Raw genomic sequence first — 24100 nt, forward strand, 5'->3', positions numbered from 1 at the left:
GTATGGTTGCTCTACAAAATTGTGTTAGTTTCTACTGTACAGCAAAGTGAACCAGCTATACGTATACATATATCCCCTCTTTTCTGGATTTCCTTCCCATTTAGGTCACCACAGAGCACCTGAGCTATACAGTAGGTTCTCATTAGTTATCTACTTTATATATAGTATCAACAGTGTATATATGTCAATCCCAATCTCCCAATTCATCCCACTCCCCCCTTCCCCCTTGGTATCCATATGTTTGTTCTCTACATATCTCTATTTTTGTAGATAAGATCACCTACACCAATATTTTCAGATTCCGCATACATGTGTTAATATATGATATTTGTTTTTCTCTTTCTGACTTACTTCACTCTGTATGACAATCTTTATGTACATCCATCTCTGTACAAATGACCCAATTTCGTTCCTTTTTATGGCTGAGTAAAACTCCATTGTATATATGTACCACTTCTTCTGTATCCTTTCCTCTGTTGATGGACATTTAGGTTGCTTCCATGTCCTGGCTATTGTAAATAGTGCTGCAATGAACACTGGGGTGAATGTGTCTTTTTGAATTATGGTTTTCTCTGGGTATATGCCCAGTAGTGGGATTGCTGGGTCATATGGTAGCTCTATTTTTAGTTTTTTAAGGAACCGCCATACTGTTCTCCATAACGGTTGTACCAGTTTACATTCCCACCAACAGTGCAAAAGGGTTCCCTTTTCTCCACACCCTCTCCAGCATTTATTGTTTGTAGATTTTGTGATGATGACCATTTTCTGCCCGGTGTGAGGTGATATCTCACTGAAGTTTTGGTTTGCATTTCTCTAATAATTAGTGATGTTGAGCATCCTTTCATGTGCTTCTTGGCCATCTGTATGTCTTCTTTGGAGAAATGTCTATTTAGGTCTTCCACCCATTTTTTGATTGGGTTGTTTGTTTTTCAGATATTGATGAGCTGTTTGTATATTTTGGAGAGTAATCCTTTGTCAGTTCCTTTGCTTGCAAATATTTTCTCCAATTCTGAGGGCTGTCTTTTCATATTGTTTATGGTTTCCTTTGCTATGCAAAAGCCTTTAAGTTTAATTAGGTCCCATTTGTTTATTTTTGTTTTTATTCTCATTACTCTAGGAGGTGGGTCAAAAAGGATCTTGCTGAGATTGATGTCGAAGTGTGTTCTGCCTATGTTTTCCTCTAAGAGTTTTATAGTGTCTGGCCTTAGATTAGGTCTTTAATCAATTTTGAGTTTATTTTTGTATATGGTGTGAGAAAATGTTCTAATTTCATTCTTTTACGTGTAGCTGTCCAGTTTTCCCAGCACCACTTACTGAAGAGGTAGTCTTTGCTCCATTGTATATTCTGGCCTACTCCATTGTATATTCTGGTCTCCTTTGTCATAGGTTGGGTGACCATAGGTGTGTGGGTTTATCTATAGGCTTTCTATTCTGTTCCACTGATCTATATTTCTGCTAGAGCTCTCTTTCTTAATGCTATTACTTTCTCAGAATTAATCTCTTAAGTTCACAAAAATGTTGCTTCAAGAATGTTTCTGGTCCTTGAACACAGAGAGTTGGCACCGCACGCAATACTTTTGTGGACTGTGTGCTACTTGAGGGTAAAGAAATCAAAGCAGAGCAAAGTGCATGTAACATAAGGTGTGTGCTGTTTCTCATTAAAGTCTGGATTTCTATCTGCCAGAGTTATTAAAAACTTAAAGTATAAGATTGAGGTATTTATGCCTTGTATCTTTTTGGCACCCTGATTCACTGGCAAGCATCCCTCATACCAAGTTAAACCGTGCGGCTGACAGGGTCTTGGTGCTCCGGCCAGGTGTCAGGCCTGTGCCTCTGAGGTGGGAGAGCCAACTTCAGGACATTGGTCCACCAGAGAACTCCCAGCTCCATGTAATATTAAACAGCAAAAGCTCTCCTAGAGATCTCAATCTCAATGCTAACACCCAGCTCCACTCAACGACTGGCAAACTACAGTGCTGCACATCCTATGCCAAACAACTAGCAAGACAGGAACACAACCCCACGCATTAGCAGAGAGGCTGCCTAAAATCATAATAAGGTCACAGACCCCCAAAACACACCACTGGATGTGGTCCTGCCCACCAGAAAGACAAGACCCAGTCTCAACCACCAGAACACAGGCACCAGACCCCTCCACCAGGAAGCCTACACAACCCACTGAAACAGCCTTAGCCACTGGGGGCAGACACCAAAAACAGTGAGAACTATGAACCTGCAGCCTGCAAAAAGGAGACCCCAAACACAGTAAGTTACAATGAGAAGACAGAGAAATACGCAGCAGATGAAGGAGCAAGGTAAAAACCCACAAGACCAAACAAATGAAGAAGAAAAAGGCAGTCTACCTGAAAAAGAATTCAGAGTAATGAGAGTAAAGATGATCCCAAATCTTGGAAATAAAATGGAGAAAATACAAGAAACATTTAACAAGGACCTAGAAGAACTAAAGACCAAACAAACAGTGATGAACAACACAATAAATGAAATTAAAAATTCTCTAGAAGGACTCAAGAGCAGAATAACTGAGCCAGAAGAAGGAATAAGTGACCTGGAAGATAAATCAGTAGAAGTAACTACTGCAGAGCAGAATAAAGAAAAAAGAATGAAAAGAATTGAGGACAGTCTCAGAGACCTCTGGGACAACATTAAACGCACCAACATTTGAATTATAGGGGTCCCAGAAGACGAAGAGAAATGAAAGGGTCTGAGAAAAAATTTGAAGAGATGATACTTGAAAACTTCCCTAATATGGGAAAGGAAATACTTAATCAAGTCCAGGAAGCACTGAGAGTCCCATACTGGATAAATCCAAGGAGAAACACTCCAAGACACATATTAATCAAACTATCAAAAATTAAATACGAAGAAAAAATATTAAAAGCAGCAAGGGAAAAACAACAAATAATATACAAGGGAATCCCCATAAGGTTAAAGCTGATCTTTCAGCAGAAACCCTACAAGGCAGAAGGGAGTGGCAGGACATATTTAAAGTGATGAAGGAGAACAACCTACAACCAAGATTACTCTACCCAGCAAGGATCTCATTCAGATTCAACAGAGAAATCAAAACCTTTACAGACAAGCAAAAGATAAGAGAATTCACAAAACCAAACCAGCTTTACCAGAAATGCTAAAGGAACTTTTCTAGGCAGGAAGCACAAGAGAAGGAAAAGACCTATAATAACAAACCCAAAACAATTAAGAAAATGGTAATAGGAACATACATATCGATAACTACCTTAATTGTAAATGGATTAAATGCTCCAACCAAAAGACATAGACTGACTGAATGGATATGAAAACAAGACCCATATATATGCTGTCTACAAGAGACCGACTTCAGACCTAGAGACACATACAGACTGAAAGTGAGGGGATGGAAAAAGATATTCCATGCAAATGGAAATCAAAAGAAAGCTGGAGTAGCAATTCTCACATCAGACAAAATAGACTTTAAAATAAAGAATATTACAAGAGACAAAGAAGGACACTATATAATGATCAAGGGATCCATCCAAGAAGAAGATATAACAATTGTAAATATTTATGCACCCAACATAGGAGTACCTCAATACATAAGGCAAAGGCTAACAGCTGTAAAAGGGGAAGTCAACAGTAACACAATCATAGTAGGGGACTTTAACACCCCACTTTCACCAACAGACAGATCATTCAAAATGAAAATAAATAAGGAGACACAAGCTTTAAATGATACACTAAACAAGATGGACTTAATTGGTATTTATAGGGCTTTCCATCCAAAAACAGAACACACTTTCTTCTCAAGTGCCCATGGAACATTCCCCAGGATAGGTCATATCTTGCGTCACAAATCAAGCCTTGGTAAATTTAAGAAAATTCAAATTGTATGAAGTATCCTTTCTGACCACAACGCTATTAGACTAGATATAAATTACAGGAAAAAATCTGTAAAAAATACAAACACATGGACTCTAAACAATACACTACTTAAAGAGCAAGAGATCACTGAAGAAACCAAAGAGAAATCAAAAAATACCTAGAAACAAATGACAATGAAAACACAATGATCCAAAACATATGGGATGCAGCAAAAGCAGTTCTAAGAGGGAAGTTTATAGCAATACAATCCTACTTCAAGAAACAAGAAACATCTCAAATAAACAACCTAAACTTACACCTAAAGCAATTAGAGAAAGAAGAAGAAGAACAACAGAAACCCCAAAGTTAGCAGAAGGAAAGAAATCACAAAGATCAGATCAGAAATAAATTAAAACGAAATGAAGGAAACAATAGCAAAGATCAATGAAACTAAAGGCTGCTTCTTTGAGAAGATAAACAAAATGGATAAATCATTAGCCAGACTCATCAAGAAAAAAAAGGGAGAAAACTAAAACCAACAGAATTAGAAACGAAAAAGAAGAAGTAACAACTGACATGCAGAAATACAAAGGATCATGGGACATTATTACTAGCAACTCTATGCCAATAAAATGGACAACCTGGAAGAAATGAACAAATTCTTACAAAAGCACAAACTTCTGAGGCTAAACCAAGAAGAAATAGAAAATATAAACAGACCAATCACAAGCACTGAAATTGAGACAGTGATTAAAAATATTCAAACAAACAAAGCCCAGGACCAGATGGCTTTACAGGCGAATTCTATCAAACATTTAGGGAAGAGCTAACACCTATCCTTCTCAAACTGTTCCAAAATATAGCAGAGGGAGGAACACTCCCAAACTCATTCTACGAGGCCACTATCACCCTGATACCAAAACCAGACAAAGATGTCACAAAGAAAGAAAACTACAGGCCAATATCACTGATGAACATAGATGCAAAAATCCTCAAGAAAATACTAGCAAACAGAATCCAACAGCACATTAAAAGGGTCACACACCACGAGTAAGTGGGGTTTATCCCAGGAATGAAAGCATTCTTCAATATACTCAAGTCAAACAACGTGATACACCATATTAACAAATTGAAAGAGAAAAACCATATGATCATTTGAATAGATGCAGAAAAAGCTTTTGACAAAATTCAACACCCATTTATGATAAAAACCTATCAGAAAGTAGGCATACAGGGAACTTACCTCAACATAATAAAGGCCATATATGACAAACCCACAGCCAACACTGTCCTCAGTGGTGAAAAACTGAAACCATTTCCTCTAAGATCAGGAACATACAAGGTTGGCCACTCTCACGACTATTATTCAACATAGTTTTGGAAGTTTTAGCCACAGCAATCAGAGGATAAAAAGAAATAAAAAGAACCCAAAATGGAAAAGAAGAAGTAAAGCTGTCACTGTTTGCAGATGACATGACACTATACATAGAGAATCCTAAAGATGCTACCAGAAAACTACTAGAGCTAATCAATGAATTTGGTAAAGTAGCAGGATACAAAATGAATGCGCAGAAATCTTCTGCATTCCTAGACACTAATGATAAAAAATTTGAAAGAGAAATTAGGAAACATTCCCATTTACTATTGCAACAAAAAGAATAAAATACCTTGGAATAAACCTACCTAAGGAGACAAAAGACCTGTATGCAGAAAACTATAAGACACTGAAGAAAGAAATTAAAGATGATACAAAAAAGTGGAGACATATACCATGTTCTTGAATTGGAAGAATCAACATTGTGAAAATGTCTCTACTATCCAAAGCAATCTACAGATTCAGTGCAATGCCTATCAAACTACCACTGGCATTTTTCACAGAACTAGAACAAAAAATTTTACAATTTGTATGGAAAAACAAAAGACCCCAAGTACCTAAAGCAATCTTGAGAAAGAAAAATGGAGCTGGAGGAATTAGGCTTCTGGACTTCAGACTATACTACAAAGTTTTAGTAATCAAGATAGTATGGTACTGGCACAAAAACAGAAATATAGATCAATGGAACAGGATAGGAAGCCCAGAGATAAACCCACACAAATATGGTCACCTTATCTTTGATAAAGAAGGCAATAATATACAATTGAGAAAGGACAGCCTCTTCAGTAAGTGGTGCTGGAAAAACTGGACAGCTACATGTAAAAGGATGAAATTAGAACACTCCCTAACACCATACACAAAAATAAACTCAAAATGGATTACAGACCTAAATGTAAGGCTAGACACTATAAAACTATTAGAGGAAAACATAGGCAGAACAGTTTATGACATAAATCACAGAAAGACATTTTTTGACCCACAACCTAGAGAAATGGAAATAAAAACAAAAATAAAGAAATAGGGGCTTCCCTGGTGGCGCAGTGGTTGAGAGTCCGCCTGCCAATGCAGGGGACACAGGTTTGTGCCCCGGTCTGGGAAGATTCCACATGCCGCAGAGGGGCTGGGCCTGTGAGCCATGGCCACTGAGCCTGCATGTCCAGAGCCTGTGCTCCGCAACGGGAGAGGCCACAACAGTGAGAGGCCCGCGTACGGAAAAAAAAAAAAAAAAGAAATGGGATCTATTTAAATTGAAAAGCTTTTCAAAGCAAAGGAAACCATAAACAAGATGAAGAGACAACCCTGAGAATGGGAGAAAATATTTGCAAATGAAGCAAGTGACAAACGATTAATCTCCAAAATTTACAAGCAGCTCATGCAGCTCAATATCAAAAAAACAAACAACTCAATTCAAAAAAGGGCAGAAGAACTACATACACATTTCTCCAAAGAAGATATATAGATTGCCAACAGACACATGAAAGAATGCTCAACATCACTAATCATTAGAGAAATGCAAATCAAAACTACAATGAGGTATCACCTCACACCAGTCAGAATGGCCATCATCAAAAAGTCTTCAAAGAATAAATGCTGGAGAGGGTGTGGAGAAAAGGGAACCCTCTTGCACTGTTGGTGGGAATGTAAATTGATACAGTCACTATGGAGAACAGTATGGAGGTTCCTTAAAAAACTAAAAATTGAACTACCATGTGACCCAGCAACCCTACTACTGGGCATATACTCTGAGAAAACCATAATTCAAGAAGAGTCATGTACCACAATGTTCATTGCAGCTCTATTTACAGTAGCTACAACATGGAAGCAACCTAAGAGTCCATCGAGAGAGGAATGGATAAAGAAGATGTGGCACATTTATACAATGGAATATTACTCAGCCATAAAAAGAAACAAAATTGAGTTATTTGTAGTGTGGTAGATGAAACTAGAGTCTGTCATACAGAATGGAAGATCAGGAATAAGACAAGGATGTCCACTCTTGCCACTATTATTCAACGTAGTTTTGGAAGTCCTAGCCAAGGCAATCGGAGAACAAAAAGAAATAAAAGGAATCCAGACTGGAAAAGAAGTACAATGTCACTGTTTGCAGATAACATGATACTATACATAGAGAATCCTAAAGATACCACCAGAAAACTACTAGAGCTAATCAGTGAATTTGGTGAAGGTGCAAGATACCAAATTAATGCATTCCTATACACTAATGATGAAAAATCTGAAGGTGAAATCAAGAAAACACTCCCATGTACCACTGCAACAAAAAGAATAAAATACCTAGGAATAAACTTACCTAAGGAGACAAAAGACCTGTATGCAGAAAACTGTAAAACACTGATTAAAGAAATTAAAGATGATAAAAACAGATGGAGAGATATACCATGTCCTTGGATTGGAAGAACCAATATTGTGAAAATAACTACACTACCCAAAGCAATCTACAGATTCAATGCAATCCCTATCAAATTACCAATGGCATTTTTTACAGAACTAGAACAAAAAATCTTAAAAGTTGTATGGAGACACAAAAGACTCCGAATAGCCAAAGCAGTCTTGAAGGAAAAAACGGAGCTGGAGGAATCAGCCTCCCTGACTTCAGTCTATACTACAGAGCTACAGTAATCAAGACAATATGGTACTGGCACAAAAACAGAAATATAGATCAATGCAACAGGAGAGAAAGCCCAGAGATAAATCCACGCACCTATGGTCAACTAATCTATGACAAAGGAGGCAAGGATATACAATGGAGAAAAGACAGTCTCTTCAATAAGTGGTGCTGGGAAAAATGGACAGCTACATGGAAAAGAATGAAATTAGAACCCTCCCTAACACCATAAATAAAAATAAACTCAAAATAGATTAGAGACCTAAATGTTAAGACCGGACACTATAAAACTTAGAGGAAAATATAGGAAGAACACTCTTTAACATAAATCACAGCAAGATCTTTTTTGATCCACCTCCTAGAGTATGGAAATACAAATAAAAATAAACAAATGGGACCTAATGAAACTTAAAAGCTTTTGCAAAGCAAAGGAAACTTCAAAGAAGATGAAAAGACAACACTCAGAATGGGAGAAAATATTTGCAAATGAATCAACAAAGGATTAATCTCCAAAATATATAAACAGTTCATGACCTCAATATTGTAAAAACAAGCCAATCCAAAAATGGGCAGACGACCTAAATAGACATTTCTCCAAAGAAGACATACAGATGGCCAAGAAGCACATGAAAAGCTGCTCAACATCACTAATTATTAGGGAAATGAAAATCAAAGCTACAATGAGATTATCACCTCACACCAGTTAGAATGGGCATCATCAGAAAATCTACAACAACAAATGCTGGAGAGGGTGTGGAGAAAAGGGAACCCTCTTGCACTGTTGGTGGGAATGTAAATTGATACAGCCACTATGGAGAACAGTCTGGAGGTTCCTTAAAAAACTAAAAATAGAATTACCATATGATCCAGCAATCTCACTACTGGGCATATACCCAGAGAAAACCATAATTCAAAAGACACATGCACCCCAATGTTCATTGCAGCACTATTTACAATAGCCAGTTCATGGAAGCAACCTAAATGCCCATCGACAGATGAATGGATAAAGAAGTTGTGGTACATATATACAATGGAATATTACTCAACCATAAAAAGGAACGAAATTGGGTCATTTGTTGAGATGTGGATGGACCTAGAGACTGTCATACAGAGTGAAGTAAGTCAGAAAGAGAAAAACAAATATCGTATATTAACGCATGTATGTGGAACCTAGAAAAATGGTACAGATGAACCTGTTTGCAGGGCAGAAGTTGAGACACAGATGTAGAGAACAAACGTATGGACACCAAGGGGGGAAAACTGCAGTGGGGTGGGGATGGTGGTGTGCTGAATTGGGCGACTGGGATTGACATGTATACACTGATGTGTATAAAATTGATGACTAATAAGAATGTGCAGTATAAAAAAACAAACAAACAAACAAACTAATACTAAACTTGCTTTGGATTATTTGTATGGAAATATGTTAATATAAATGTTTCAGACATTACATGAAATTTCTAAAAATCTTATATGTTCTGGTACAATGTTATAAGTCATAATTCTAGTTATTACTTTAAAATGTATATCTCAGAAATAACTAAATTTCCTTGTCAATTGCATTATTATGATCTTTCATCAAATCTTTAACCATGGTCATTTTTAAGTCTTTTGACATTTACAGACAGTTCTGGGTATACTCTGATGCTTTTGCAAAAACGTTCCTATAAAAGGGTTTCATCTTCAAGGAATTCATGGAAAAGACTCTGACATGTACAGGTTTCTGGTAACTGACTACACTGCTGAACTGAATGAATAAGCATTTTCAGAACTCAAATGGAAAACTGATGAATTCATAAAAGTGCTAACAAAAGATCAAGATGAAAAAAAATTAATGACATGGGACTGAGTGAACTGATGAGGATGATTATAATTTTTGTGACTTTCTGTTTGAATAAAAAAAAAATCCCTCAAGGACTCAGAGGCAAAAAATATACAAATCAATTTTCACTGCAAAGTAAAGGAGCTGTTACAGTGGAGGATTCCTGGACTGAATGTCAATATTATGACATAGTGTGAGTGTGTTTCGTGTTTGGTAATTGCAATCATTGTTGCTTTTGTTCTGGTCATCCATTTACAATGCTTGGTGTCAGCTTATTTATCTCTTGTAAAAATAAAATACAGTGTGTGTGTGTGGACAAAAAAGAACAAATTAGACTTATGAACATGCTCTCAGAACAGAACTTGTTTCTATGTAGGGGACTTACTGTAGATCTTAATTTCTTCATTCATAAATAAATTACTATTTTAATAAAAAAAAAAAAATGACCAGTGATCAACTACAGCAAGGAAAAGCTGTTGTCTGTCCACTGCAACAATATTGAGTGTAGGTGTCATCATTAACTTCAATATTTGGCTTTTCAAGGGAATCACACAGGTATATGAATTGTGTTATTACAATATAGCATATCAAAATGATGTAGAATTTCCTCCTCATAATATCATATTCGCTCAGTGATACCATGGTTGATACTGCTAAAAAAGCATTTATTAAGTAATAAAAATCCAAAATTCATAGGTACAAACATACTTTACTTTCGTAAGTGCCACACTCTTTTCAGATGAATTCATGTCAACTCAACCAAAAACTGATATCCCTGGATTATTAAAAATATATATATCTATGTGCTGCACATTTTGCTGGAAACATCAAAACCTGGGCTTATGAAATCAGCCTGGAACCACATTTTTATGACTCATAAAAGAAATTAGGCCCTAAACGCAAAGGGCTGGTTATTAAATATTGTATCTTTAAAAAAATCAGCGTGTTGAAAAACATTTCTATTTTGTAGGTACAAATTTCAAGAGATAGAAACGAATAAAGTCCTTAAACTTTAATAATGATCCGAAGATGCTATTAACAAAGACTACCTTTGATGAGCTGAGCTTTCGAAAGCATTTTTGAAAGGTTAGCAATTGAGAGTTAACCTTCAAAGTAAGTTCAAGGATCCTTCTTTAAATGCTTACTTGGAATACAGATCAAAATACTACAATAATGTCAAGGAAAATAAGCTGTTTTCCCAGTTACATATAAATACTTTTAAAGGTATGTTTGGGGAGTCTTTACCATTTTATCTTCAATTTGTGCTCAAAACAAGAGCACAGCTGTCTATTAAGAAAAGGAAAAAGAACAACCGGAGGTTGTGAAAGGACTGCTGCATCTAATCACCATGTCAATTGATACACTGTTAGAAATCTACCTCGGCAAAGAAAGAAAATCAATATTTATAGAACAGCCAGCATTTCAAATATATGGTTAGTGCTGTGACTACACTCTATTTTAACATTCTTAAGTTTTTTACCTGTGACCAATAGGATAAAAACGTTGCCATTTATAATGGGGTGTTCTGTGCAGAGTGGTTTCTGATTACATCAGGTCATTTCAAAGGATTTGCTAGGACAATCAGGTTGGCTCAAGCTGAATCAGCCCAATTACTAGTAAAAACTGCCTCAGGCTTTAAGAGCCTAAAGGGCGTTAAAACTCTGATGCTATAGTATTTGCATCCTTAAAAATACAGCTGGAAAGCAAACAAAACAAATGTTGAAAATGCATTCTTCAACACTATTTCAAAGTATTTCTACTCTTCATTCATATACCCATTTAGGAGACATAATTAGACACTGCAACTCTACCAGTATTGCCAATGGCTAATGGGCATAGGGCAAGACAATTAGGACATATAGTAAATACTTTGAAAAAAATCAGATAAAAGTAATTCAGACATGTAGCTATTTATATGACTCCTTTTAACTTTAAATTAATGGGGGTCATGAGAAAAATACAAATCAACATGTGTAAAAGTATCTTATTTTAAGTTTATGAGCTCTTGTATTATGCTGCTCTATTAGAAAATGTCATTGTCCTTCTAAATTGTCCCTATTAGACTTTTATATTAGTCCTGGAAGGTAAGATTATATGACTATGTGTGCCAGTGATTACGGTGGAATCATAGAGCCCAAAGCACACAGGTAAGCCAATGGAACCTTCTTTTCTGATGGCAGGCTCAGAGGAATGACAGTGCAGGCATAGGAAGAATACCTTTCACCTCTCTTTTATCAGTGGGTCCTTTCTCAGGTTGCATTAGAGAAGTGGGACAAAGGGTTCCCATTTGCTGCAATTCTTATGAAGAGATTCCCTGGTATAGAGGAGATATCCATGGAGAATTCAGTAGAAAAGAAGAAACAAAAGTGGCTCCCTTCAAAAATTCACTCATTCATTTAGTCATTCACTTATTCTTCTAATTATTCAACACATATTTTCTTTCAAGGACTGCAAAGTGACAGGAAAGTTGCTAAGCATGGTAAATACAAGTCTCTGAACTACTTTGGCAATAGATATAGGTAATAAAAATTAAACAATGTAGTACATAGCAATGATGGATGGTATCATGGTATCGAAACTGCAGGAAATACACCTTTGAGAGAGAAAGAATACCCAGTTAGTTCAAGACAGAACTGAAGCATCCCTGAAACCAAAAAATAAAGTAGGTAGGAGCATATTGGAAGGAAGCAAAATTGTTGTCAAAATTCAATCATAAAGACTCAGTACTTAAAGATCACATTTCGAACAACTGCATAAGTGGAGAATAAGATGTAGTACTAGAAGCCCTGGTATAAAAAAAATGGGAGTCTCCTTATAAAACATCTTGGGCAAATGAACAGATACACGGAGGTGCTGCTAGAAAAAACTGTAACATTTTCCTTAGCCGGACTATTATGGAGGTTCTGGAGACTTAAAAAACTCAATATAAACCATTTTAGAGTTTTTTGTAAACATGTGTGTGTCTGCGTGTGTGTTTATGTATACTATAGAAAAAGATATAATTCTAAGCAAAAATGTGCAAGCATGTGTCCCTCCCATCTCCCCCATACCAACTTCTCTTCTTACAAACTTAGATGAAAGACAGAAACCCAACAATTTTAGATGATAGCGAAGAAATCCATGATTTTGATTTTAAGAGTACCAGAAACTGCCAGTAATGACAAAATTAGTTATCCACTCAACAAAGGCTTGCCATCATACAAATGACAGATTCCTGACTTCCCCAATACAACCTACTTTATCTGATTTTTGGATGATTTGAAACCTGCCTAGGGCTAGCATTGTTTATAGGCATCCAACTCTAGTTTCCAGTTTACTTCCCTCCTTCCCTTTCCACTGAGAAGCAATTTATTGTTTCACATTTTTGGTTTTCCCTCTTTGCCCACACACAGCAGGCAGGTTCCATACTCAGCGATGCTGTCTCTGAGACATCCAGAAGCATAAATGCCCCTTAGGAAATTCCCAGATACTTTCAGCATATTCCCCAAGTGTCCTTTTACTGCTTTCCAAAGTAATTTCTGGGCTTAAATGAGCCCATTTTATAAGAATAATAACCTTCCAAATGATATTTATTGTAATGTAAAAACTACATTTTCCAGAATATACAAACAGTCCCTCTTGAGCAGCAAGTCATTAGTTCCAGATAGCAGGCATTTTCTTTCATTCTTTAAACTCTAAAGCTTGTCATTTCATTGCATTTTGAGAAATGGTTCTACCACTTATCTGCCTTTTTCACTCAATGGGGAATTATACAAAAGACTAACACCTGACTTTCTACAAATAATATTCATCATGAGTGAATAGAATACATATGGTTACAATTATTCTCAATTGCTTACATTCCCGAATGTACGCTGTATATAATCCCACATAACACATTTCTTTCTTGCATTAATTCTTTCTTCATATTTGAGCTTATATATTTCTACAAGTAATGATCTGAATTCAAAAAGTATCATCAAAAGAAAATGAAAAGGTTATATAACATCTGGACTGGGTTTCTACTGTAAAGAGAAATACATCTATATGCGAAATAGTGTTCCTGGCAATAGCTTCTTGACATAGAGGAGGGTTAAAAATGTGTGAAAAAAATCCATCTCCTAATCACACATTTACACATGCATTGCCCCAATTTTTCTTTTCTGTGGAGTAATGTTGGATCTTAATAAGAAAGTTCATGCTGCTCATTCCCTTTTTCATCTATAAAAGAAGGATGTTCACAGCCTCATATATACTTTCAGAACCAGAGCACGTCAATTAGAACCCACACTGACTTTTCTAAACCTGTGATAGATGATAATGTAGAAAAGAGGATGTGGGCATGGATTTTTGTTGTTGTTCTTACAGGTTACATAATAATGGCATTGATGACCGTAAGGCCTATCATAAACTATCAAAAATAGAACATTACAAATTATTTTATAAATACAGCTGAATTCCTGTTATATTAATTTATGCTTTGGTTTCTTTGGACTTTGAGATCTTGAAGATAAACCTGTGTCTTCCTCTTATCTGTATCTTCTCATATGTTTCTTTTTTTCCTTAAAAAAATGTAATACCTCAGAGGTTTTTTTAATAATTAATATAGTGTTGGAGAAATCCTAAAAAATTTTAAAGAATGCAATAACTCATAATGATGCCACCCAGTAATGGGATTTTCTCACAATGATTTATTTATTTTCTCTTTTTTAATGACATTTAAAATTTTCTTTTAATTATTTATTTTCTTTTAAAATTTGTTTTTAATGAATTTTGAAAAATAATTGCCTTATAAAGAAAATTTATAAAATATAGAAAAGTATAAGGAAAATAATGAAATTACTCATAATCTCACTACCCAGTGATAGCCTAAATTTACTTCTATTTCTATAACTATCCTTCTCTGTGACTAAAGTAGGATATTTTATTGTCCCATATTATGCTTTTTCACATATTTATCGATGAGTAATTTACTGTCATTTAATATTCTTTAAAAATATAATTTTTTATATCTGCATAGTTTTCCATCTTGTTTCTGTAGGAAATCATTTCATCTTTCCCTACTCAGATATTTAAGAAAACAAGGCAGCAGAAAACATCTCTTTATAAACATTAAAAAAATTCCTTACCAACTCAGTCAGTCTTATGTGTGTAACACAGAAATAAAGACTTACTTCCCTTAAAAATTTTTTTCTTAAATTGAGCTGGTACATGTCAGTTAAATTTGGATGGCCTTATATATTGATTGCTTCATTTTTTTTTAGCATAATACTTGTGCCCAGAAAGAAACAAAGAAAAAAGAATATTTAGGCATTTGAGATGAGGATAGTCTTTCTCATTTTAGGTCAAAATTGACTTCATAGGACAACTTCTCAAACACAATTTTCTACAATATTATGGTGATAAACAATATCTTATTTAAACTAGTAGAAGAGGAGCAATAATGCAACACATACTCAGCATGTTTAAAATTGTATTTTCCCCTGCAGAGGAAGAAAATGTCAGAATTGCTTACCTGGGGATATGATATAAAAGAAATCTTTAAATTCATCCATCCAAACTTCTGCCAGTCTCCTGTTGTTCTTGTTGATGACATGACCAGTGCCACCAGGGAAAGTGTATGGAGTTGCCTTCCGAAAAACGTGACCCACGTGGGAGCAAGTCACAATTTCCAATGAGCCTCCACATTGCCAAATCTGGAAAAAAAAGAGCAATTGTTGTATAGCAATCATTGCAGATAATGCAGTAATATTGTCTGAGAAGCAACTGAGGCTAACTCAGTTAAGACCAAATCTTCAGATCTTACTTGGTTCAAACAATGTCAGATGAACACAAAATTTAGAATGGGTATACTTGGGTTTGGCAAAGGATTCTAATTTGGAAGAGTTTGATGTATTTAAATATTGTAGTATTGGAATTGTGGAAGATGTAATTATTTTTATGTGCCTTTATTAGACTACCTAATTTTCAGTTTCTAATACTTAACCTAATTTCTATTTAATAGATATTTGGTATCCAAAATTTTCTATAAATAAATGAATTTGTACATGTTGGATGCCATGGTCAATAACTAAATCTGATTTGGAGAAAATCAATCTGCTATACCCCATCCACCTGGAACTTCAAGTAACCATTCATTTTCACCTCTCCATATCTCCTGTATCTTAGGCTTTTGAATAAGCTATTATTCTTATTAAAGCATGCTAAGTATCCTTTAAATCTATTCAACTTCTATGCATCCTTTAAAGCCCACTTCCAGGATCATTTCTTCTAGGCAGCTCTGTGGGGAGATTTAGTACTGTGTGACTTTGTACTTTAAACACAGTTGTATTAAGAACATATTACAATGTATTGGGTTGGCCAAAATGTTCATTTGGGTTCTTCTGTAACATTGTATGGAAAAACCCGAATGAACTTTTTGGCCAACTCAATATTTTAAATTGTTCACTTCACTATTGCTCCCTTAAAATTATGAACCCTTGAAAGACAAATGCTATATATTTCTTGGTATCCTAGATTTACTGTTCAGTTGAGGATAGGTATTAAGTGTCCATAAAACATTTATTTCTATAAAATTATATTATACAGCCATAGGTTACAATAGCATGTATGTGTATGTGTGTGTTATATATGTATATCATACATATAAATATATTATATATATATATATATATATATACATATAGTACATTTATTCATCCTAGTAAATGAAAGTCATAATTATTGTCATCTGTAATTGGAAGGATTTGGCTTTATACCATAAATAACATTATTCTTATTTTAAGAAGAGCTGTTGGGCTTCCCTGGTGGTGCAGTGGTTGAGAGTCCACCTGCTGATGCAGGGGACATGGGTTTGTGCCCCGGTCCAGGAAGATCCCACATGCCGCGGAGCAGCTGGGCCCGTGAGCCATGGCCGCTGAGCCTGCGCGTCCGGAGCCTGTGCTCCACAACGGGAGAGGCCACAACAGTGAGAGGCCCGTGTACAGGAAGAAAAAAAAAAAAAAAAAAAAGAGCTGTTTATTTTGGAAGAAAAGGTTTTCTCCTGTTGATCCCTCAAGTAATATTCATCTGAGAAGAGGGCTGCTATTGGTCTTGGGTAGCAGTAAGAGACATCTTTTCTAGAAGATGAAAGATGATAAATAAGTTATACTCATCAACAATGTTTGTGCATTACATGTACAGTCTATTCTATCTCATTTTCTAATTGGTTAAACAGTGTGATGCTAATAGAAAAGATGTTCCAACCCAACGCTGAAATGATGGACAATATAAAAGAGGAATGGAATTCACCATTTCCCTAGAAAGACGGGTAGCTCATTCTTAAATAATCAAATTACTTAATTGATTGGTAACTTTCTCATCTTTCTAGCATAAAGTCTATAAACTGTCTTGTAATTACACAACTCTTTACATTCCTCCTTTCTATTAAAATAGAGGAAGTTAATCCTTCTCCTACCAAAGACAAATCAATACTTGTATGTCAGTCTAGAGCATATTACTTAAGTCTGTCTTAATGACTTCATTGATTTGGTCCTCCCCTTGAGTTTCTCCTGAAACATCAGTCATTTCCCTCATAATTGGATTATGCCTATCTTTGCATAATACCTCCTAAACCTCCTATCTTTCAGACAGATTTAAAATAGAGATAAACAAATTTTTAAAATTACAAAACACAACAAAAGGTTCATCCCTTGATCTATATTCCCATCCAACATATCTCTTCTTTCTGTTTCCCCTCACTGTAATTAATATAATTTTTTTACTGATACATGTTATATCCCTTCCTCAATTTTCATCTGTTCTTCTACTCATCGTGAAATGCTGTTTATTTCCGCAGTCCCACAATATTGCCATGATGAAAATCACAAATTTCTCCTTTGATGAATATCTAGCAGACTCCTTTCTTGGATCCTCTTGCTTTTCATCCTACTACTTCACTATTTATACATTTTCACTCTAAATTTTTATTTAAATGTTGGCATTATTCCTTCTTTGTTCATTCTCTAGGTGGTCTTATTTGTTCTTATTATTTTATGCATGATCTGAATACACAAAACCCCCGCAGTAACATCTCAGCCCAGACTTTTCCTCTGGGATCCAGACTTGTGTATCCAAACACCTACTTGATACCTCCTCTTGCAAGACTCAGAGGCATCCAAATAAACATGTCTGAAGTGGAATTGTTAATTTATCTCCACCTTGTCAGCCAGATCTTATTTTCTTTCAGTTTTTTTGTTTGTTTGTTTTCTTGCGGGTACGCGGGCCTCTCACTATTGTGGCCCCTCCCGGAGCACAGGCTCCGAAGGCGCAGGCTCAGTGGCCATGGCTCACGGGTCCAGCCGCTCCTCGGCATGTGGGATCTTCCCGGACCGGGGCACGAACCTGTGTCCCCTGCATCGGCAGGCGGACTCTCAACCACTGCGCCACCAGGGAAGCCCTCAGTTTTTTTTTTTTAAACCATCAATAAATGGAGCCACTATTCACCCAGGCAGTCAATCCAAAAACAAAACAAAGCAAAAATGACAATAGAACTCCCTTCTCCCCCCAAAAAATCCCCTAGAAGTCATCGCCGATTTCTTCTTTTCTTTCATCACTTATATTCCGTCCATTAACAAATCCTGGTGGTGCTATCTATAAAACAATTCTCAGTATATCCATCTCGTTCTGTCTCTACTGCCACCATCCTTGTCCTAATCATCAACATCTCTTATCTGTCAGTTGTAATAGGTTCTTAATTGTTTTTCTACTATCACTGTTGCTCTTCTATAATTTGTTTTCTGCTGAGAAATCAGAGTGGTCTTTAAAATTCTTAATCATGTCATTTTACTTCCCTGCTTCAAATCCTTCAATGGTTTTTCACTGCACTGTGAATATAAATAAAATCCTTTATCAAGGCCTCTAAGAACTACACGACTCTCCCCTTCTGTCAATAAACTATGGTGATATTGGCCCTCTGTCATTTCCTAGAATAACAAATCACATATTTTCTTCACACACCAAAGCTTCAACATGCGCTTTCCTTATACCTGGAAAACAATTCTGTCAGCCCTTCACTGGACTGCCTCTTTCCCATACTTCTCATCTCAGTTAACATATCACCTCATCAGATTTTCCCTAACTGCCATATTTAAAGTGCCCCACCCAAGTTATTTTCTCTAATAGCACCCTATTTGTTGCCTTCATTGCTTATCACAATCTGCAGTTTATTTCTCTAACTGTTTGGCTATGCACATATTCTCCCAACTAGAATGTAGACTTTAGAAGGGCAGTGGAGAGGTTTACTCATGGTTGCACCCCCAGAGCCCAGCCCACTGCTTGTTACATGGTAGGTGTCACTGTATGTTGGTTGAATGGAAGAATGGAAACTCAAATTTAACTACCAAGACTAACATTAAAAAAGCAACCCTGGGGCTTCCCTGGTGACGCAGTGGTTGAGAGTCTGCCTGCCAATGCAGGGGACACGGGTTCATGCCCCGGTCCGGGAAGATCCCACATGCCGAGGAGTGGCTGGACCCGTGAGCTATGGCCGCTAAGCCTGCGCGTCTGGAGCCTGTGTTCCGCAGCGGGAGAGGCCACAACGGTGAGAGGCCCGCGTACCGGAAAAAAACAAAAAACAAAAAAAACCAAGCAACCCTGGCAGAATGATGAGATTTAAACAGACGTATTTTTGGAGGGATTTTAAATTACATTTTTTAAGGAAATATTTTTAGTACCAAACTAGGCAGAGTAGTCTAGTAAAATGATATGCAACTGCTGTTCCACATGTCTTGGGAACTGAGGAAGGTCTTTGGAGGTCACAACACAACAAATAAACATCAGAAATGGTTGATGGTTTATGGCAAACAAGGTTGCTAAATAACACATTCTTAATTTTTTTTTTTTTTTTTTTTTTTTGCGGTACGCAGGCCTCTCACTGTTGTGGCCTCTCCCACTGCGGAGCACAGCTTCCGGACGCGCAGGCTCAGCAGCCATGGCCCACGGGCCCAGCCGCTCCGCGGCATGCGGGATCCTCCCGGACCGGGGCACGAACCCGCGTCCCCCACACCAGCAGGCAGACTCCCAACCACTGCGCCACCAGGGAAGCCCCACATACTTTATTTTTAATGTGTTTTCAAAGTAACCATTTAGTCCAACTGATACTATCTCTTAAAAACATGATTTAGTAAAGTACTCAGGTGTTTGTACGGCGACCACACCATTCAACAAGGTGCCCTGAATTCAGAAGAAATAGCATATGATATGTTATACTTGAGGGGGAATTGAAAAACTTTTCCTTATTGTGAGGAGCACAGTGTTAGTGGTAGAGCTTTCCCTTCTCCTCTATGGATTAGGTATGACTAAAGAGTTCCTTTCTTCCTTCACCCAAGTCATATAAGGGAAATAAATGCATGGAGAGACTGGCATTTCACTCCTGGCTGGACACTTGCTGAGCAGCAAAATCAGCAGATTACCCTGGTGCTCCCATTGGAACATAGCAGAATATGGTGAGTGAGTCTATGGGAAAGCCTCAAGTGTGGGGAAAAACATGACCCTAGTAAAATGGGGACCACCTCTAGTCTAGAGAATCCTGAAGGTGGGCTGGGGTTTATTGAACAGCTTGTTCCAGCAAAATTGATAGGTCCAGTGATGCAGTGACCCTGGGAGGGAGTGGTCTTTGGAGACAACTGGACAAGACTTCAGGGGTTTCAAAACTCTACAGAGCATGGAATATAGACTAGAAAAAAGTGATCTGTGGCACTAGCAATATGGCAGATCAGCAAGGAGATGTACCACTGGAAAAGGCAGCTGGGGACCTCACAGGGTGAGAGAGAGAAAGATTTCCCTCTTCAAAAGGGCCTTGTATAACAGACGCGGTAAAAGGTGAAGTTCAGAACACTTTTAAGAAAACAGTGAAACCATGTACAGAAGCCTATCATATAAATGGAGGCCACTAGTAGCAAGTGGAACCACACTGAGCCAACAACAGTCAGACATCATAAAATATATCAGATAAGACCTGCTGTTTCTCTAGCCCTCTTATTTGACCCCATACACTGTAGAAGTGGCAACCCAGAGAACCCTGACCTTCCCCATTCCAAGAGCTTCTATCAGCATTGTCCTGGGGAGAGAAGAGAATGTGAACTGTGATTGCTTACAAAATCAAAGCCTTTAAGCTGAACATTACTAGTATTTTTAATAACTGAAAGTGACCAGAAAGCTATAGAATCTGTGCTAAATGATGTCACATTGGAAAGGAATATTCTTCAGAGCATGAAGCAATGATTGGAGAAAAAGTAAAACCATTTTAAGTGTGCATGCTTACTAAATACAGACTATGCAATAAGCCCTACTGCAAACGAACCAGTGATTTACAGCTGTCCTCAGGGTTCCCAAGTTGCCTTTTTGCAAATATGGATTAGCACTGTGGTTGTGTGAGGGCACTTTATTTCTACTCTTCCACTTCTTGGCCCTACCCAGGTTTTGTATGCTTATGGCTTCTATGGCCCAAGCTTGCACACAGAAAAGAAAAAAAAAAAAAATCTAGTTTGAAATCCTTTAAAAGTAGAGTTCCAGTGGTCTCACTTCTTATACAAAAGTGCTGATTTCTGGTTATCCTCTAAGCAATGAGATCTTTGTGTGTACATGTAAAGGCATAATTCACTAATGACTGTTGATTTACAAGACAGAAGGAAAACCTGCCCCTGATGTTGATTCTCACAGATAGAGGCAGATTTTTTAGTATATTTAGGAGAGATAACAGAGGTGGAGGTAACTCTTCTATAACTCAGTGGATACTGGCCTGTGTTTTGCTTGTGGATCATACTCTACTGACTCCTGGAATAAAATGCATACTTTTCCCATTGCCATCTGTGCTCATAGATTGTGTGAATAAATACTCATATTGCATTTCCAAAGTAAAGCATCTCCCCCAAATTTACACTAAAATAAAAAGATCAAGGTAGAAAAGCATAACGTTATGCATTAATTAGGCTGATATCTGGTCATGCTAATACCCAGTTAATATGAAAACAAAATATTTAATTGATCAAATATTGACCAGACAGTTGCCATATACTTAGTAGACATTTGGGTAATGTGAAATAATTAAAAAATAAACAGTTCCCAGAAAACTATATGATTAAATATTAAAGTGGAGACAATTCAAATTGAGTGGAGTCCCTAATGACTACCATGATAATTTCCCTTAGTGTATCTTTAATAAATATTTTGGAAGGACGGATGAAAGGAAAGAAAGAAGAAAAAAAAAGAAGGAAGAGTATGACACAGTCATTAAGAATTTGGGCTTGGAAATAAGCAAACAGAATTTTCTAGGGGCTCTCTCACTTACCCTCTATGTACACTGGTGAAAATTATTTACATCTCCAAGACCTTGATGTTCCCATTGGAAAACAAGGATAATAATAACTGCTTCCTAAGACCATAATGAGATTGTGTGTATCAAGCACCATGCCTGACACCTCATATGGGAGGAAATAAAATGTTATTTGTATATTAGTTCCTGCTGTTCAGGAAAACCAACATATGTAGATTATTAGCTGATGCTTGCTTCTTAAAAAATATTTAGCTACATTTTGGTGAGTTTTACCTCTTTTTGAAATTGCAATATCAATGTCTGGGGACTTAGGTGAGGAGTTTAAAAGAATTGCCAATTAGTTCCCAATTAGAATACTACATTTTGTTCTCTGAAATTAATTTACAATGTTTAAACACAATATATAAACTGAAATGTCTCATCCACATAAACATGTGATGCCCGAATTACTTTGTATCATAGAGCATATCTGATTGTTATTTTCTAGGCTTCCAAAAAGATTAATATTTGTATGTTACTTCTCTCAAATAAATTTGACCATGTGTAACATACAAACTGTCCTTTTATCCACAGAGGATTGAAGCTAGCTGGTTACTTGTCTTGCTTCCCAGATATTTTTATGAGAGTCTTTTGATGATGGAGAAGGTTATTAATCAAAATGCAAAATGCCCATTGCTCATTTGATTATGTACTTGATTTTCTTCCCCTAGAAAGAAGACAATTAACTAACATACATTATCCTTTTCATGTTTTTTGGTACCTACATCAGTGACATTTTTTTTTAACATCTTTATTGGAGTATAATTGCTTTACAATGATGTGTTAGTTTCTGCTTTATAACAAAGTGAATCAGTTATACATATACATATGTTCCCATATCTCCTCCCTCTTGCATCTCCCTCCCTCCCACCCTCCCTATCCCACCCCTCTAGGTGGACACAAAGCACCGAGCTGACCTCCCTGTGCTATGCGGCTGCTTCCCACTAGCTATCTATTTTACATTTGGTAGTGTATATATGTCCATGCCACTCTCTCACTTTGTCCCAACCTCCCCTCCCCCCTCCCCGTGTCCTCAAGTCCATCCTCTACGTCTGCATCTTTATTCCCATCAGTGACATTTTAATTAAGGTTCATAAACTTCACAAGCTCCAACTTTGCAATCTCAGTTCTGGTGCTACGATTGTTTCTAGCTGTCCAGATATTATGCCAAACTCATGCAGCTGCTTGATTTTATACTAACCTTCACCCCCCACCCCCGGCCCACACACGTACTGTCACTGGCACAAAGTCACTGCTTAATATGGCTTTAATAGCAACCACCACCACAATATATCACGGAGGGCACGAAGCACAATGGTTATGAGTGTGTAGGCTCTAGTTCCTGAGACCATATCCCAGCTCTGCCACTTACCAGCTGGGTGAACTCATCTTTCTGTGGTTCAGGTTTCAGGTAATAACATGACTTGAAGAAGCCACCTCAGGGGGTTGTTGTGAGGAGTGAGGCAAAGCAGTGCACGTAACAATACTTAGCCTTTATGTGAAAAAGAATTGAAATGAAGCAAATAGGGGAGATTTATTAAGGGGTTATTGTAATCATCTAGGAAAGAGATGAGAATGACTGGGACCAGAGTGATGGCAAGGGAAATAGAAGGGAATTCAATAACTTGACATAATTTGGGGGCTTAAAATTAAGAATTATTGTATGTGCTTTCCCTTATCTATTTTGTCCTCTCTAATAAGCTCATTTTATATACATTTTCTTCCAGTAACCAGTTCTTAACTATGCTATCTTTCACTGATCTTAATTTTTACTGACTCACAGCATTTACTACTGTACATCCATCCCACTGTACCCCATTTAGCTCTCAGTTCTATATAGTATGCCATCTTGATAAATATTTGTGTGTGTGCATGTATATTTATGTGTGTGTATACTGACATAAATATATTATTTGTATATATTAGTCTTATCTCCCTGACCACATTATTATCTCTTTGAGGAAAAATATCACACATTTCACTTTATGAAACTGAACTTCATCGTCACATGAAATTGAAAGTCACTTTATGAAACTGAATTTCATCATCACGTTTCACTTTACGTAACTGGTATAATTCACACATAGTGAA

General features: G+C 36.8%; 1 protein-coding gene across 4 annotated transcripts in view; it reads right to left on the reverse strand.

Annotated features, from left to right (window-relative positions):
- Positions 1-24100, reverse strand: part of GALNT13 (polypeptide N-acetylgalactosaminyltransferase 13) — a 559171-nt gene that overhangs the window by 153984 nt on the left and 381087 nt on the right. For all 4 annotated transcript variants that reach the window (XM_032638559.1, XM_032638557.1, XM_032638558.1 and 1 more), the window contains exon 9: positions 15173-15353. In XM_032638559.1, the coding sequence (XP_032494450.1) occupies positions 15173-15353 (181 nt within the window). The remainder of the gene's footprint in view (positions 1-15172; positions 15354-24100) is intronic.

Source organism: Phocoena sinus, chromosome 7, assembly GCF_008692025.1.
Source record: "Phocoena sinus isolate mPhoSin1 chromosome 7, mPhoSin1.pri, whole genome shotgun sequence".
NCBI classification, from domain to species: domain Eukaryota; kingdom Metazoa; phylum Chordata; class Mammalia; order Artiodactyla; family Phocoenidae; genus Phocoena; species Phocoena sinus.